The sequence below is a fragment of the Emys orbicularis genome, chromosome 2 (assembly GCF_028017835.1).
Source record: "Emys orbicularis isolate rEmyOrb1 chromosome 2, rEmyOrb1.hap1, whole genome shotgun sequence".
In the NCBI taxonomy this organism is placed as follows: Eukaryota; Metazoa; Chordata; order Testudines; family Emydidae; genus Emys; species Emys orbicularis.
Genome location: NC_088684.1, coordinates 26,921,463 through 26,936,635, shown reverse-complemented (window position 1 = coordinate 26,936,635; position 15,173 = coordinate 26,921,463). Strand labels below are relative to the sequence as shown.

General features: G+C 45.2%; 1 protein-coding gene across 1 annotated transcript in view; it reads right to left on the bottom strand.

Moving 5' to 3' along the window:
* Positions 1 to 11,823, bottom strand: part of EIF3H (eukaryotic translation initiation factor 3 subunit H) — a 124,114-nt gene extending 112,291 nt beyond the window's left edge. The window contains exon 1 of the mRNA XM_065398055.1: positions 11,669 to 11,823. Coding sequence (XP_065254127.1) covers positions 11,669 to 11,791 — 123 coding nt within the window. The 5' untranslated portion in view covers positions 11,792 to 11,823. The remainder of the gene's footprint in view (positions 1 to 11,668) is intronic.
* Between the last annotated feature and the right edge of the window lie 3,350 nt (positions 11,824 to 15,173).

Here is a 15,173-nt window from a genome sequence, read left to right as displayed (position 1 = left end):
TCATCTACTTATTTATTTTCATTTATTTTTTCTCTGTAAGTGAACAGCTCAGTGATGCAGAGGAAAGGAACTGAATGTGAATTGCTGTGCATTGGATAACAATAAGGTCATCAAATAATGGAGAGAAGTGAAGGGTATTGAAATCAAACATAAAAACCAAATTAAGTAAGACATATGCTAATCACCACCATGATTGCTTTGTTTGGACGTTGCATCTCTTCTAATCTTCATCCATCCTTTTAGATAGACTCTATATCTGAAGAGTGAGCTCTCTCTTCTGTGTAGAAAGAAGGTACTGTAGTACATTTTGGGTGCCACCTCAGTACAAAACAATAATACACCACCATTATGTTTGTATATTTTAAATTATCCGTTGTGCCACTCGCTATATATCAATATATTTCTTTGCAATAGAAAGTATCATAGTATAAATTTCACAGTACATGGCTTCATGTTTATTACCATGGAAACCATCAAGACCACAGGCACTGCAGAATGACTGCCTTGTAGGTATGTTTCTATAATACAGCCCCAGGATTCCACTTGTTTCAGCAGCAGGGTATTAGATATCATTACCATACTGTCAGGAAGCAATGATGGGGTTGTAACAAGTGTAAGGCCCTACAGTCGTCCTAGTTACAATGGAGACAGAGCATTACTGACAGAGCGTTACCAAGTATTTTTCGGTAGATTATTTTTGCTACTTTCACAAATAGGTTAGAAAATCTGAATCTTTTGAAAACATTTAATATTTTTAAATAAGTATTTTTATGACATGTTTTTAGAACAAAAGTCAATACATTACCATTGTTTTGGGGGCGAGAGCTGATGAACATGCTCGCCTACTGCACAACGTATCTGCATTTTAGGGAGATTAGACACAAGCTATAGTTTCAATTTAATATTTTCCAGTTGGTACAAAAGAGTCTTATGCTTTTAGCTGTCAGCTGTATGCTGAAATGTGTTCTGCTATATTAGTGAACTACCAGCGTTCAAATATTTGCAGTACTTACTGAGCTAGTAGTGCCATCTGTGAATAAAAGGATTACTTTTCAGGCTTCAGCTTCTAGCAGTTGCATATGAAAAGGTTTAGAAGTGACAGCCAAAAGCAGCAGCAATAAACTTTATAATTCAACCACCCATTTTTCACATGGATTGTGCTAAATTTTTACCCTCATAATGAAGTAGAGGAAAGCCTGCAGAGACAGTTATCCACTACTTGGCCTTAAGAAATTAACAGAACGTGACAGAGCTAAATGAAACAAAATAAACTTGTTTTGTCTATTTACAGCCCTATAAAATGCTCTCAGATTTAGAGGCACCTAATACTATTTCAGGATCCTAGCCTCAACATTGGGATTGAAAAAAAATCAAATCATATGTGCTGAAGTAAAATACTGCATTTAAGCATATGAATTATGGAATCCCTCCTTTTACATGCATTCAGTATATATTCCAAAACAGTCATTAAAGTGACACACTGGCACGATGACTGTGTCATTTTCAATCATTTATTATTTTATTTGTGAAACTGAAGGTTTCCACATGTCCAGGGCACTTGCCTTCACTGAAAATTATGTGAACAAGTTTTGTTTTAACAGGTTTAGAGATACAGAAAAATCTTCCCTAAAGGGAGAACATAAGAACATAAGAACAGCCGTACTGGGTCAGACCAAAGGTCCATCTAGCCCAGTATCCTGTCTGACAGTGGCCAATGCCAGGTGCCCCAGAGGGAGTGAACCTAACAGGTAATGATCAAGTGATCTCTCTCCTGCCATCCATCTCCACCCTCTGACAAACAGAGGTTAGGGACACCATTCCTTACCCATCCTGGCTAATAGCAATTAATGGACTTAACCTCCATGAATTTATCCAGTTCTCTTTTAAACGCTGTTATAGTCCTAACCTTCACAACCTCCTCAGGCAAGGAGTTCCACAAGGGTCTTGTGTGCACCTGTGGAAGGGCGACAAGACTGGGACTCAGGAGACCAGGGTTCTGTTCCCAGCTCTACAACTGACCTGCTGTGCAACCATGGAAAAAGAATGTTATTTCATTTCCCTTTTCCTCAGTTTCCCCATCTTTAGAATGGGACAAATGATACTTGCCTCCTTTGTAAAGCACTTTGATATGTACAAAGTGAAGTGCTATATAAGAGCTAGGCACTATTTATTATCTATATAGCAGTACTGGATGATTAAGAGCATTCTAGTTTTATTACCACTGATAAGGGGAAATATGGACGGATAAGGTCGTATGATTTTCTGAGGACATCATTTTTGGGGCATAGTTATGATAGCCTGAGTACATTAAACCACGAATTGATAAATATTTGAGTCTTTTGAAAGTGTAATCTCAATTCTGAATTTCCTACCTTTTAATGGTTATTTTTTGGTAACTACAACATTTCTATAAGGATTTTTATCTTTAAATTACTAATACTAATATGCACTCAAAACCTTAATCTACCTTAACTAATAATTGCTGAGAATTTGCTTAGTTGGTTTTAAACACTCACAGCATGAGATGGAGGAGCAAGAGGGTTTGGGAGAAGGGTCATTCACTCTTCCTTCTGAGATCATGAGGGCCAGCTGGCTAATGCCTATTAAAGAAATGGAGGTGTACACCAGCACACACAAGAGAGGTTCCATACTGCTGAATGCACCAACACCCTTGTAAAACTTAGGAGGCTCTAGGAGGCCTCCAAAGCAACACCATCACATTTCATCCCAGGTGAGGAGTCCAGTAAACCATAATTTCCTTCAGCCTCACATCTACCCTACCAATTTTGATACCAATATTCCTTTGTTGATTTTAAAAGGGGGGGCAAAATCTGGCTTAGAATGGAAAATTAGTCACCACCTTAATTACTGAGTGGCTGTTTCTGCACAAGAGAGATATGAAAGAATGTGAAATCCTTGGTAGTATCATGCTCATACCACGGTGCTAATACTCATCAGGCTGTAGTCAGAGCATTTTAATATGCTTAATCAATATCTCTAATATTTCAATTTAAATAGCATTTGTATTTCACTACACATCAAGGCACAATGATGTGTACGGTTAAACACAAAGGCAATTTAAAGGAGTATTTTTAACTATGGGCATATTGTTGCAGGCAATGGGCTTACCTAAACACAAAAGGGAACATCTGGCAGTTACTAAGCATATCTAAAAAAATAATTTCCCAAATATATCTTAAAACTTGCCCACATTATTGATTCTACAACAGTAAACTGAGCTGCCCATTTTACTAATTCAGAATTCAAGAAATTTATTATTATTTGCTAAATACTGGAAGTACTCTTATAGAATTGCTAAGCATTAGTGAAAAATAAAAAGCATATACATCTATAATCTTAACACTACATGAAATAAAAGATGTGGCAGAGTTATGTTGACAATCACACCTTTGTCTAGAGGGCAATTTTTAGGGGGGCGGGTGAGAGTAGAGAAGAGATAAACATTTAAATTGGATCCAAAATATTATTTGTGGCAGAGCAAGATTGGGAGTTACTTTAGAAGAAAGCTTTGGTCCTAAGCAACAACAAAAAATTGAAAATAAGCTGCCTTTAAAACAGTTTGAAAAAAAAATTATTATTTGTTCCAAGTATCAGTGTTCTTGCCAAATTTAATTAACAGAAAACATTTTTCTTGGGCATATAACTGCATTTGTTTTCTACTACAGACCTAAATACATCAGACTTTTCAGGACCCAGGTTAGGTACTATACTATTTTGCCAGCTGTCTGCTATATAGTATTTTGTCTCTCTTTTCCCTGCATTGTGCCACTCTGCTCACAAACATTGTAGACACTCAATTTTGTAACAATGCCAGGAGAACACCAAATGTGCATCCTTAACAATGTTCTAGCGTGGAAGGGAATACGCATTAGTTGTCCGGATTTCCAATCTTTACTGATGCAAACTCCCTCTGCTGTTCTAGTCAAATTACTCAAGCTCTCTGCCTGTTTCCCCATCTATAAAATGGAGATCATGCTCACAGTAGTGATGAGAGGTTTAATTTAAAATACTTTGAAGATTAAAAGTATTATAGAACTGCAAAACGATGATTTAAAAAAAAAATTAAGTGAAAATGCACATTCTTCATCTTGGTAGCAAAGTAACAGCCAGCAAATAAGCACCAAGATCAGACCATAATCAGCCTGTTCAGCAGCTATGCACACATAATTACAATGCAGGAGACCAGTCTGACATACACATCACACGTGCAGAAAGGAATGAAGCCCAACTGTTGACCACAGCAGCATACAGAAGGGGAGTGTGCCAATTTTCTTTCCAAACAGGAAAAGCTATTGTCAAATGATATTTCGCCTTTGAGCCTTGAAGTGTAACACTGTTCATTGCCCTTAGGCAAAACACTAATTCCTTTTGTCAGGGCATTAGTTTCATAGTGCCAAATGATACCAGATGTTTTTGTTTTATTGAACTCCTCAATGTTGTACACTTATCAATGATATAACCTTTCAGTGTATATTCCCGCACTGCACTCCTACAGCTTGTTTACAAGCTCCAACTTGGTTCTGCTAATAGCAACTCTTAGCATTTATACCAGGGGTGGCCAAGCTGAGCCTGAGAAGGAGCCAGAATTTACAAATGTACATTGCCAAAGAGCCACAGTAATATTTCAGCAGCCTCCCATCAGCTCCCCCGCCCCGCTCCCAGCACCTCCCACCTACCCCGGCAGCCCCACCCACCAATCAGCGCCTCCCCATCCCTCCCCGCACCTCCCAATCAGCTGTTTCGTGGCATGCAGGAGGCTCTGAGGGGAGGAGGGAGGAGCGAGGGCACTGCAGGCTTAGAGGAGGGGGCACAAAGGGGTGGAGTGGGGGTAGGGCTGGTGGCAGAGCCAGGGGTTGAGCAGTGAGCACCCCCCAGCACACTGGAAAGTTGGGGCCTGTAGCTTCAGCTCCGGAGTTGATGCCTATACAAGGAGCCACATATTAACTTCTGAAAAGTTGCATGTGGCTCCGCAGCCACAGGTTGGCCACCCCTGATTTATACTGTTTTTCCAACTACAAGACACTTTTTAAAGCTTTAATCCTCAGAACCAGGATGTAGATATTTCCCCCATTTTACGGATACAAAAATGGAAGCAGAGAGGCTGACTTTTATGCAGTCAGAGTCAACCAATATCAAAGCTCTTTTTAGACCCTACATAAATTCAAAAACCCATGTGGAGGTGGGCACACAAGTGCATCCATGCCCCAGTACTGTATACCAACCATGCCTGACATTAGAAAATTAAGATAATACATTATACAAGTTGAAAGGTAAAGCATATGAAATTCTGCAATTCCCAAGGGCCAATTTTGGCAACAAGAGTAGGATTCCATAGCTGATTCTAATAGTGCACAAGAAACAATCTGCAGCCTCATATCTGCAGAATTCCAAGACTATGAAATCATGTCACTCACCAACTATGCAACTGAATCTTTTACAGCATACCTGAATATGTAAAAATATGGAATACATTTCACTAAAAACTGGGTCTCCTCCAAAGTGAATGCCCTGTTTGTGTACACCTAAAATAAAGTGACAAATGACTCTGAGTGGTGAAGTAGCAGCTGATTTGGCCTTGGCAGCAACCTCTGTCTCAGAAGCAGGAGACTGACTCAGAGGTACTGTTTATGTCCTCATGTCAAAGACCTTAGCTATTGGAGAGGCTAGAAAGTAGTGGTGGTAACACAAGTTCCACAGAAACACTTAGGACTTGTCTACACAGGAGATATTTACCAGTTACCCAATACAGTTAAACTGATATAATTCCCTGTGCGGATACTCTTGAGTGTGTCTTTTTTTAGGTTTAGCAACAACAGTTAAACCGAAAAAAGCCACTTTTATACCAGTATAAGTGTGTCCACTTGGGGAGTTATACTGGTGTAACTACATCTATTTAGGGCTTGGCTACACTTGTAAGTTAGAGCGCATTAAAACAGCCCTAACTCTCGATGTGTCCATACTGGCAAGGCACGTAGAGCGCCTGGACTCTGCAGCTGCAGTGCTCCTGGTAATCCACCTCCACGAGAAGCATAAAGCTTGCTGCGCCCCGGCTGAAACGCCCGGGCGTCAGTGTGGACAAGGTGTTGCATTACTGCACTGTGATTGGCATTCCGGAAGCGTCCCATAACCCCCTGACGTCAAGTGGCCACTCTTCTCCTTGTTTTGAAATCGGCTGCAGGCATGTGAATATCCCCTTTCAAAGCTCTGTTTCTGACAGCCAGCATGCTTATCTGCTCCAGGACAAAGCAAACCATTAGTGTGGAATGCTGCTGTTGTGAGTGTGTGTGGGGGAGGGGGGGGCGGGGGGGTCTGCTGCTGTCTGAACTTACAAGACAGCATGCGGACACACTCAGCCCCCCAAAACACACTGTCTCTCCCCCCACATACACACAACACACTCCCTGTCACACTCCACCCTCCCCCATTTGAAAAGCACATTGCAGCCACTTGCACACTGGGATAGCTACCACAATGCACTGCTCTTTGTGGCATTGCAAGAGCTGCTAATGTGACCACGCCAGTGCGCTTGCAGTTGACAGTGTAAACACACAGCAGCGTTTTCCCTGCTGCTGTCTCTGAAGGCTGGTTTAACTCTCAGAGCTCTACATCTGCAAGTGTAGCCAAGCCCTTAAATTCACATCTTCTAGACCAGATCTACACTAAAAAGTTAAGTTGATCCAGCTGTGTCACTCAGGGGTGTGAAGTGTATACACACACACACGCACCGAACAGAACAGTTAAGCCAACCTAATACTCACTCGGGACTCATTCACCACGGCAGTGCTATGAAGCGCGAGTGTAGTCGCGCCGCCAGCGCTGCGAGAGCTCTCTCGCAGCGCTGTATGTACTCCACCTCTGCGAGGGGAATAGCTTGCTGCGCTGCGAGCGAGCGTGCAGCGCTCCAGGCTCTGATTACACTGGTGCTTTACAGCGCTGTACTCGCTGCGCTCGGGGGGGGGGCATTTTCACACCCCTGAGCACAGCAAGTTGCAGCGCTGTACAGCGCCAGTGTAGCCAAGGCCTCAGTGTGGACAGCACTAGCATTTGAAGTGTAGTCATAGCTTTAGCTTATACTGGTATAACTTTCATATTTAGACAAGCCCTTAGAATAGTAGAAACAGAATTTCTTTCCCCCACTATAGGCTTTTTGTGCTAGTGAGGCTTCATTCTGTTCTTACCATAATCAGAAATGTTATAAAAGGAGAAAGATAAAATACAACAAATGCTTAGGAATTTATTTGTGAAAGAATATAATGGAAGGCTTTTGTAACATTGCATGAAGTGATTCTAGAAGAGATATTTCATTTTTTTGTAGTAACTTTCATTCTTGTGTCCTGCCTTCACTGAGACCAAGAATTTAGCAACATTCAAAATGGGGTTGGATATTTCTCTGAATGTTTTTGATATCCGTATCTGTCATAATTATAACAAAACTTCCTGAAGGGGTATTTCTGGAGGCATTTGACCTCTTGCTTCAGAGCTCAACCTATCTGAGTTCAGGATGTGACCTAACATAAACACGTCCTGGTCCAGGACTGGGACGCCTAAATGCTACAATAATACAAACAACAATCATCATCATAAGGAGCAGATTATCCCACATTTTCCTACTGCAAGGTTCTCACACCTTCCTCTTAAGCATCTGATCCAATAGGGGGAATTCTCATGTTACTATAGACCTGGGGTTCTCCATCTGGGGGTTGAGACCCCCCAGGGGATCGCAAGGTTATTACATGAGGGGTCGCGAACTGTCAGCCTCCACCCCAAACCCTGATTTGCCTCCAGCATTTATAATGGTGTTATAAATTAAAAACACTTTTTTTATATATTTAAGGGGGTGTTCACTCAGAGGCTTGCTGTGTGAAAGGGGTCACCAGTACAAAACTTTGAGAACCACTGCTATAGACAAAGATGCCATGAATCTTTTCAAGATCTCAGGATCTAATGCAGTGGTTCTCAAACTTTTGTACTGGTGACCCCTTTCACACAGCAAGCCTCTGCGTGCAACCTCCCCCCTTATAAATTTAAAAAAAGTTTTTATATATTTAACACCATTATAAATGCTGGATACAAAGCCGGGTTTGAGGTGGAGTCTGGCAGCTCGCGACCACCGGTTTGAGAACCCCTGATCTAGTGGGAATTCCAGGATCCTTCTCTCCCAGAAACAGCTCAAGTAGCTGCCTCTGCTGTTGCTCTCAGCTTTCCCAAGCAGTGGCAGCATGGTATTTAGCTGACTCTCCTCAGTTTTCACACTTCTGCAGTTTAAGAAAGCTATTACTAGCCCCACCAACACTGCAAGATGTCTGCAGAGACAGGAAGAGAATACTGCAATGGTTTACACTCATTTCACATTTGGAAGAGTCTCTTCTCAAGCACAAAAACCAAAAACACTATTTTAATGAGAGTACTTGTGGCACCTTAGAGACTAACAAATTTATTTGGGCATAAGCTTTCGTGGACTAAAACCCACTTTGCCCAAATAAATTTTTTAGTCTCTAATGTGCCACAAGTACTCCTCATTCTTTTTGCTGATACAGATTAACACGGCTACCACTCTGAAACCTGTCACTATTTTAATGGGCAGATTTACCTCCCTTCACCCAGTCACTCATTACACTTTGTGATTCTGGAACAGTAATGGAAAGTTATAATTAAGGTTCCGTGTTTGTCACGGATTCCGTGACCTCCGTGACTTCTGCAGCGGCCGGTGCGCCTGACCTGGGGGCCGCTTGATCAGGCTCAGGCAGCCCCATGGCCAGGTGCACCGGCCGCTGCTGGGGCAGTCTCGGGCCGCCCCTCCCCACCCCCCAGCAGCAGGAGTTTGAGTGTGTGTGTGGGGTGGGCGGGAAGGGGAGAGGAGTGTGTTAGGGCTGGGCAGTGCTTACCTGGGAGGAGGGGGGCCCTCCCCGGAAAGGCAACAGAAACTCAGCTCCTAGCTTTACATGCTTCCCCGCCTGCAGGCACCCCCCCTGCAGCTCCCATTGGCCACAGTTCCCAGCCAATGGGAGCTGCAGAACCGGGGCTTGGGGCGGAGCGGAGGCAGTATGTGGAGCTAGGGTTGCCGCTTCCCAGGAGCTGGGTAGGGAACCTGCCCCAGCCCCGTGCTCCCTGGGCTGCGACCCCCCACAAGCATCTGCGGTGCCCCCTCAGGCCACGACCCCTCCTCCCCAGCATCTGTAGCGCCCACGGCACCCTCCAGGGCCGCCCTCCCAAGCCGCCTCCCCCCCGCACACAAAGTTTTAGTCAGGGGTATATAGTAAAAGTCCAGACCAGTCAGCTTAACTACAGTACCCAGAAAGATACTGGAGCAAATAATTAAGCAATCAATTTGTGAACACCTAGAAGATAATAAGGTGATAAGTAACAGTCAGCATGAATTTGTCAAGAACAAATAGTGTCAAACCAACCTAATAGCTTTCTTTGACAGGATAACAAGCCTTGTGGATAGGGAGGAAGGGGTAGATGTGGTATATTTTGACTTTAGTAAGGCTTTTGATACTGTCTCCCATGACCTTCTCATAAACAAACTAGGAAAATACAACCTACATGGAGCTACTATAAGGTGGATGCATAAAGGATTGGAAAACCATTCCCAGAGAGTAGTTATCAGTGGTTCACAGTCAACTTGGAAGGGCATATCAAGCGGAGTCCCGCAGGAATCAGTTCTGGGTCCAATTCTGTTCTATAACTTCATCAATGATTTAGATAATGGCATAGAGAGTACACTTGTAAAGTTTGCGAACAATATCAAGCTAGGAGATGTTGCATGTGCTTTGGAGGATAGGATTAAAATTCAAAATGATTTGGACAAACTGGAGAAATGGTCTGAAGTAAAAAGGATGAAATTCAATAAAGACAAATGCAAAGTACTCCACTTAGGAAGGAACAATCAGTTGCACACATACAAAATGGGAAATAACTGCCTGGGAAGAAATACCGGAGAAAGAGATCTGGGGGTCATAGTGGACCATAAGCTAAATATGAGTCAACAGTGTAACACTGTTTCAAAAAAAGCAAACATCATTCTGAGATGTACTAGCAAGAGTGTTGTAAGCAAGACACGAGAAGTAATTCTTCCGGCTCTACTCCACGTTGATTAGGCCTCAACTGGAGTACTGCGTCCAGTTCTGGGCGCCACATTTCACAAAAGATATGGACAAATTGGAGAAAGTGCACAGAAGAGCAACAAAAATTATTTAAGGTGAAAACATGACCTATAAGGGAAGATTGAAAAAATTGGATTTGCTTAGTGTGGAGAAGAGAAGACTGAAAGGGGACATGATAACAGTTTTCAAGTACATAAAGGACTGTTACAAGGAGGAGGAGGGGGGGAAATGTTCTCATTAACTTCTGAGGATAGGACAAGAAGCAATGGGCTTAAATTGTAGCAAGGGTGGTTTAGGTAGGACATTAGGAAAAACTTCTTAGCTGTCAGGGTAGTGAAGCAATGGAAAAATTGCTTAGGGAGGTTATGGAATCTCTGGAGATTTTTAAAAGCATATTATACAATCACCTGTCAGAGCATCTAGATAATACTTAGTCCTTCCATGAGTGGAGGGGACTGGACTAGAAGACCTCTGGAGGTTCTTTCCAATCCTGTGATTCTATGTTTTATTTGTACCGTTAGTATGCTAGGGCACTAGAAGGTGGAGGCAATAAACAGGGGCGAGACCCTGGTAGCGGGTCGCAACAGATTCCATTCCCAATACCTAGGGCCCTACCAAATTAACGGCCACGAAAAATGCATCAAGGACTGTGAAATCTGGGTTCCCTCCATGAAATATAGTCTTGTGTGTGCTTTTACCCTATCCTATATAGATTTCATTGTGAAGACCAGCGTTTCTCAAATTGGGGATTCTGACCCAAAAAGGAGTTTTGTGTGTGGGGGGGGTGACAAGGTTATTTTAGGGGGGTTGCGGTACTGCTACCCTTACTTCTGTGCTGCCTTCAAAGCTGGGCAGCTGAAGAGTGGCAGATGATGGCCAGGATCCCAGCTCTGAAGGCAGCGCCCCGCCAGCAGCAGTGCAAAAGTAAGTGTGCCAATACCATACCATGCCACCCTTACTTCTGTGCTGCTGCCTTCAGAGCTGGGCGGTTGGAGAGTGGCGGCTGCTGACTGAGGGCACAGCTCTGCAGGCAGCAGCAGCGTAGAAATAAGGGTGGCAATACCATACCATGCCACCCTTACTTCTGCACTGCTGCTGGCAGCGACTCTGCCTTCAGAGCTAGGATTCTGGCCAGCAACTACTGCTCTGCAACTGCCCAGCTCTGAAGGCAGCGCTGCTGGCAGCAGCACAGAAGTAAGGGTAGCAGTACCGCAACCCCCTCCCAAAAAAACTCCTTTTTGGGTCAGGACCCCTACGATTACAGTACCGTGCAATTTCAGATTTAAATAACTGAAATAATAAAATTTATGGTTTTTAAAATCCTATGATGGTGAAATTGACCAGGCGGCCGCACGTGTGTCCACCTCTGCAGCGCCACTTCCGCCTCCCCCCCACACGAAAACGCCCATCCCCGCGGGGCGGGGGTGCTGAAAACCGACTCTCCCCGCAGAGGCGATTCTACAAACCGCGCTGCCGCCGGCCCCCACGCGGCCCTGGCCAGGCGGCCGCACAGACCCTCCCCTCCGGCTCCGCTTACTCACCAGCCCGTCGATCTGCACCTGCTTGACGGCCGAGTCCCCCGAGGCCGCCTTGCTCCTGGCTTTGCTGGCGGCTGCGGAGGAGCCGGTGCTGGCGGCCACCGTGGTTTCCTTGCGAGACGCCATGTTGCGAAACGCTTCCCCCACGCCGGCCGGAAAGAGAAAAATGGAACACCGGAAGCGTGGCTAAGGGCCCGGAGGTGGGTTGTGAATGACTTCCGGACGGAAACTAAGGGAAAGGTCAAAAGGGGCCGAGGTAAAGTGGATGGTCCCCGCTTGACGCATGCGCAGATAATACTCTGAGTCCCGGGACACACTGCGCGTGCGTAGAAGAAAATCGGGAGGCAGGGGCCCGGAGAAAGCTGCGCATGCGCATCAGTGATCACTCGTCAAGTCTGTTTCCGCGTGTCACACACAAACACAGAAACGTGGAGAGCGCGGGGCAGCTCTGAACGTGTCCGGGCCGCCGTGTTCGTGTCAGTATGGGGCTAGCCGGGGTGGCTACACTTAGGGGAAGGCGCTGTGCTGGAGCAGCATGAGCACCTTCGTACTGGTCTAGCCGCGTCCACACTAGGGGCTGTGTCGGGATAGAAAAACGTCACTCCCCAACTGACATAGGTCCACCCGTACAAAACCAGCACGTGTCCCAGCGCTAACAGCTGTTGGATCGCATTTCTCTAGGACAGGTGATTGCATAAGACCAGGGCTGAATGAATCAGAGGCTAAGGGTTTGCACTGGGATCCACCAACAGGCAGGACTGGGGAAAATGAGGGTTTGGTGCTGAGGATTTCCCAACAGGATATGTTCTAGGGGCAAGGGACACGGGACAAGCACAGGCAACTAGTAACTGCTGATAGTGGGGGAGCACAATGGCAGACTCCCTCCTCACCACACAGTCAACTTCCTGGTGACTGCCAGGGCACCCTCCAGCAACACCCTCTTGACCACAGCGCCCCCTGACCATGGAACCCTGGGCGCTCACCCACCCTTAAAGTCAGCCTAGTCAGGGTTAGCCTTAGGGAAAATGGTGCCCTAGGCAAATTTGTATTTTGGTGCCCTGACCCCCAGCCCCCCACCCATTGCCCCTGCCTCCCCCAGCCACCCACTCATCACCCCTGCTGCTTCCCTGGGCTCCCCGCCCCTCCCCCAGGCAATGCTGCCTACCCTCCCCATTGCCCCAACTGACTCCCCAAGCTTCAGGCAGGCTAATCCAGACACACACTCAAGCAGGTAACTGCGGCTGCTGGCCACAAGGAAGGGATGCAACTCAGCAGGCTTCTCTGCACCCCATCTGGCAACGCTGTACTGCCAGCCCAGTCTTGCTGCCCTGCTCTGGGCGAGTGCTTTGATGATGATGCCTTTCCCAGGCACGTCCTTGCAACTGCACTCAGCCCAACTCCCACCATTGCAGAAATCGGGGTGGGGTGGGGAGGGGACATGTGACCTCACATGTCGCCTATGGGGACAAGGGTTGGCATTGAGGATCTTCCAACCAGAAGGGCTAGATAAGTGGAAAGGAAGGGCTGCACTGGGGATTTTCCAGGGGACCACCTACAGGGGCAAAGGGTTTTCACTGGAGATGTCTACACAGCAGATAAACACCCATTGCTGGCCTGTGGCAGCTGACTGGGGCTCATGAGGCTATAAAATTGTGGTGTAGATGTTCTGGCTCCAGACCAAGCATCTACACAGCAATTTTTTAGCCCCACATTCTGAGCCCTGCATGCCTGAGTTATCTGAGCCTGCAGCCATGCCACGGGTCTTTTATTTCAGTGTAGACAAACCCTAACAGACCAGATTTATGTGAAGCAGTGACATTAGCCCTGAGCCTATATAAAAGAGTATAGTAGTACATTGTGAGGTATGATATTGTAGGAAGTAATACAAATGTGAGGGGGATCAGTGTCCTCCACAGAACAGGTTGAAATATTAGATGTAATTTCCTGTGTTTTAGTAGACTTTGGAAAGAACTTTATGCAAAAACGAAAGACTAGCTTTCCTTCTACTTATTTAAAATTCTAGAATACCGTGCCAATGGCAAATTATATTCTATAGTAATACCAATAATTGTGCTCCAAGAGACCTGTGCTACCAGGATGTTGTTCTCATCAGATTCAAAAGTGGAAACAACATTAATTTTTTTGTCTACTATATTGTTTGTTTTAAATAAATAAAAAGAGAAGGTTACTCACCTTGTGCAGTAACTGAGGTTCTTCAAGATGTGTGTCCCTGTGGGTACTCCACTTCAGGTGTTGGTGCATCCCTGCGCCTTCGCTAGGAGAGTTTCAGCAGCAGTGCCCGTGCGGGTCGTGCATGCACAATGCCTGTGTCATGGCCCCTTTGGCACCTCAGCTAGTGTGCGCGCGACCCATACCCCTCAGTTCCTTCTCTACCGTAGAGTACTTTTACAGACTCCAAAATAGATGGGAGAAGGGTGGATAGTGGAGCACCGATGGGGGGGGACACCTCGAAGAACCTCCGTTACTTCACAAGGTGAGTAACCTTCTCTTCTTCTTCTAGTGATGTCCTGTAGGTGCTCCACATCTGGAGAGCCACTGTAGAGCAGCGCCCTTGTCATAACTATAAAGGGAAGGGTGACAGCTCTCCTGTGTACAGTACTAAAGTCCCTCCTGGTCAGAGACTCTAAAATCCTTTTACCTGTAAAGGGTTAAGAAGCTCGGGTAACCTGGCTGACACCTGACCCAGAGGACCAATAAGGGGACAAGATACTTTCAAATCTTGGGGGGGGAAAGGCTTTTGTGTGTGTCCTTTGTTTAAGGAGTTGTTCGCTCTTGGGACTGAGAGGGACCAGACATCAATCCAGGTTCTCCCCATCTTTCTAAACAAGTTTCTCTTATTTCAAAATTGTAAGTAAAAGCCAGGCAAGGCGTCTTAGATTTACTTTGTTTTCTCAGCTTGTAAATGTACCTTTTACTAAAGTGCTTATCTTGTTTGCTATACTTTGAACCTAAGACAGAGGGGATTCCTCTGAGCTCTTTAAGTTTGATTACCCTGTAAAGTTATTTTCCATACTGATTTTACAGAGATGATTTTTACCTTTTTCTTTAATTAAAAGCCTTCTTTTTAAGAACCTGATTGATTTCTCCTTGTTTTAAGATCCAAAGGGGGTTTGGATCTGTATTCACCAGGAGTTGGTGAAAGGAAGGAGGGGGGAAGGGTCAATCTCTCCTTGTTTAAGATCCAAGCAGTTTGGATCTGTATTCACCAGGGAATTGGTGAAAGGTTTCTCAAGGCTTCCCAGGGAGGGAATCCATCGAGAATGGTGGCAGCGGGACCAGAGCTAAGCTGGTAGATAAGCTTAGCAGTTTTCATGCAGGCCCCTACATTTGTACCCTAAAGTTCAAAGTAGGGATACAGCCTTGACATGGTGGCACAGCGGTGGGATCGTTTTAAACCCAAAAGCCAGTAAGAGATTTTTTTTTCCTTCTAGCTGCTTGGAGAGCAGAGCTGAAGGTAGATGCATATCTTATCTCTCCTTGCCTGAAG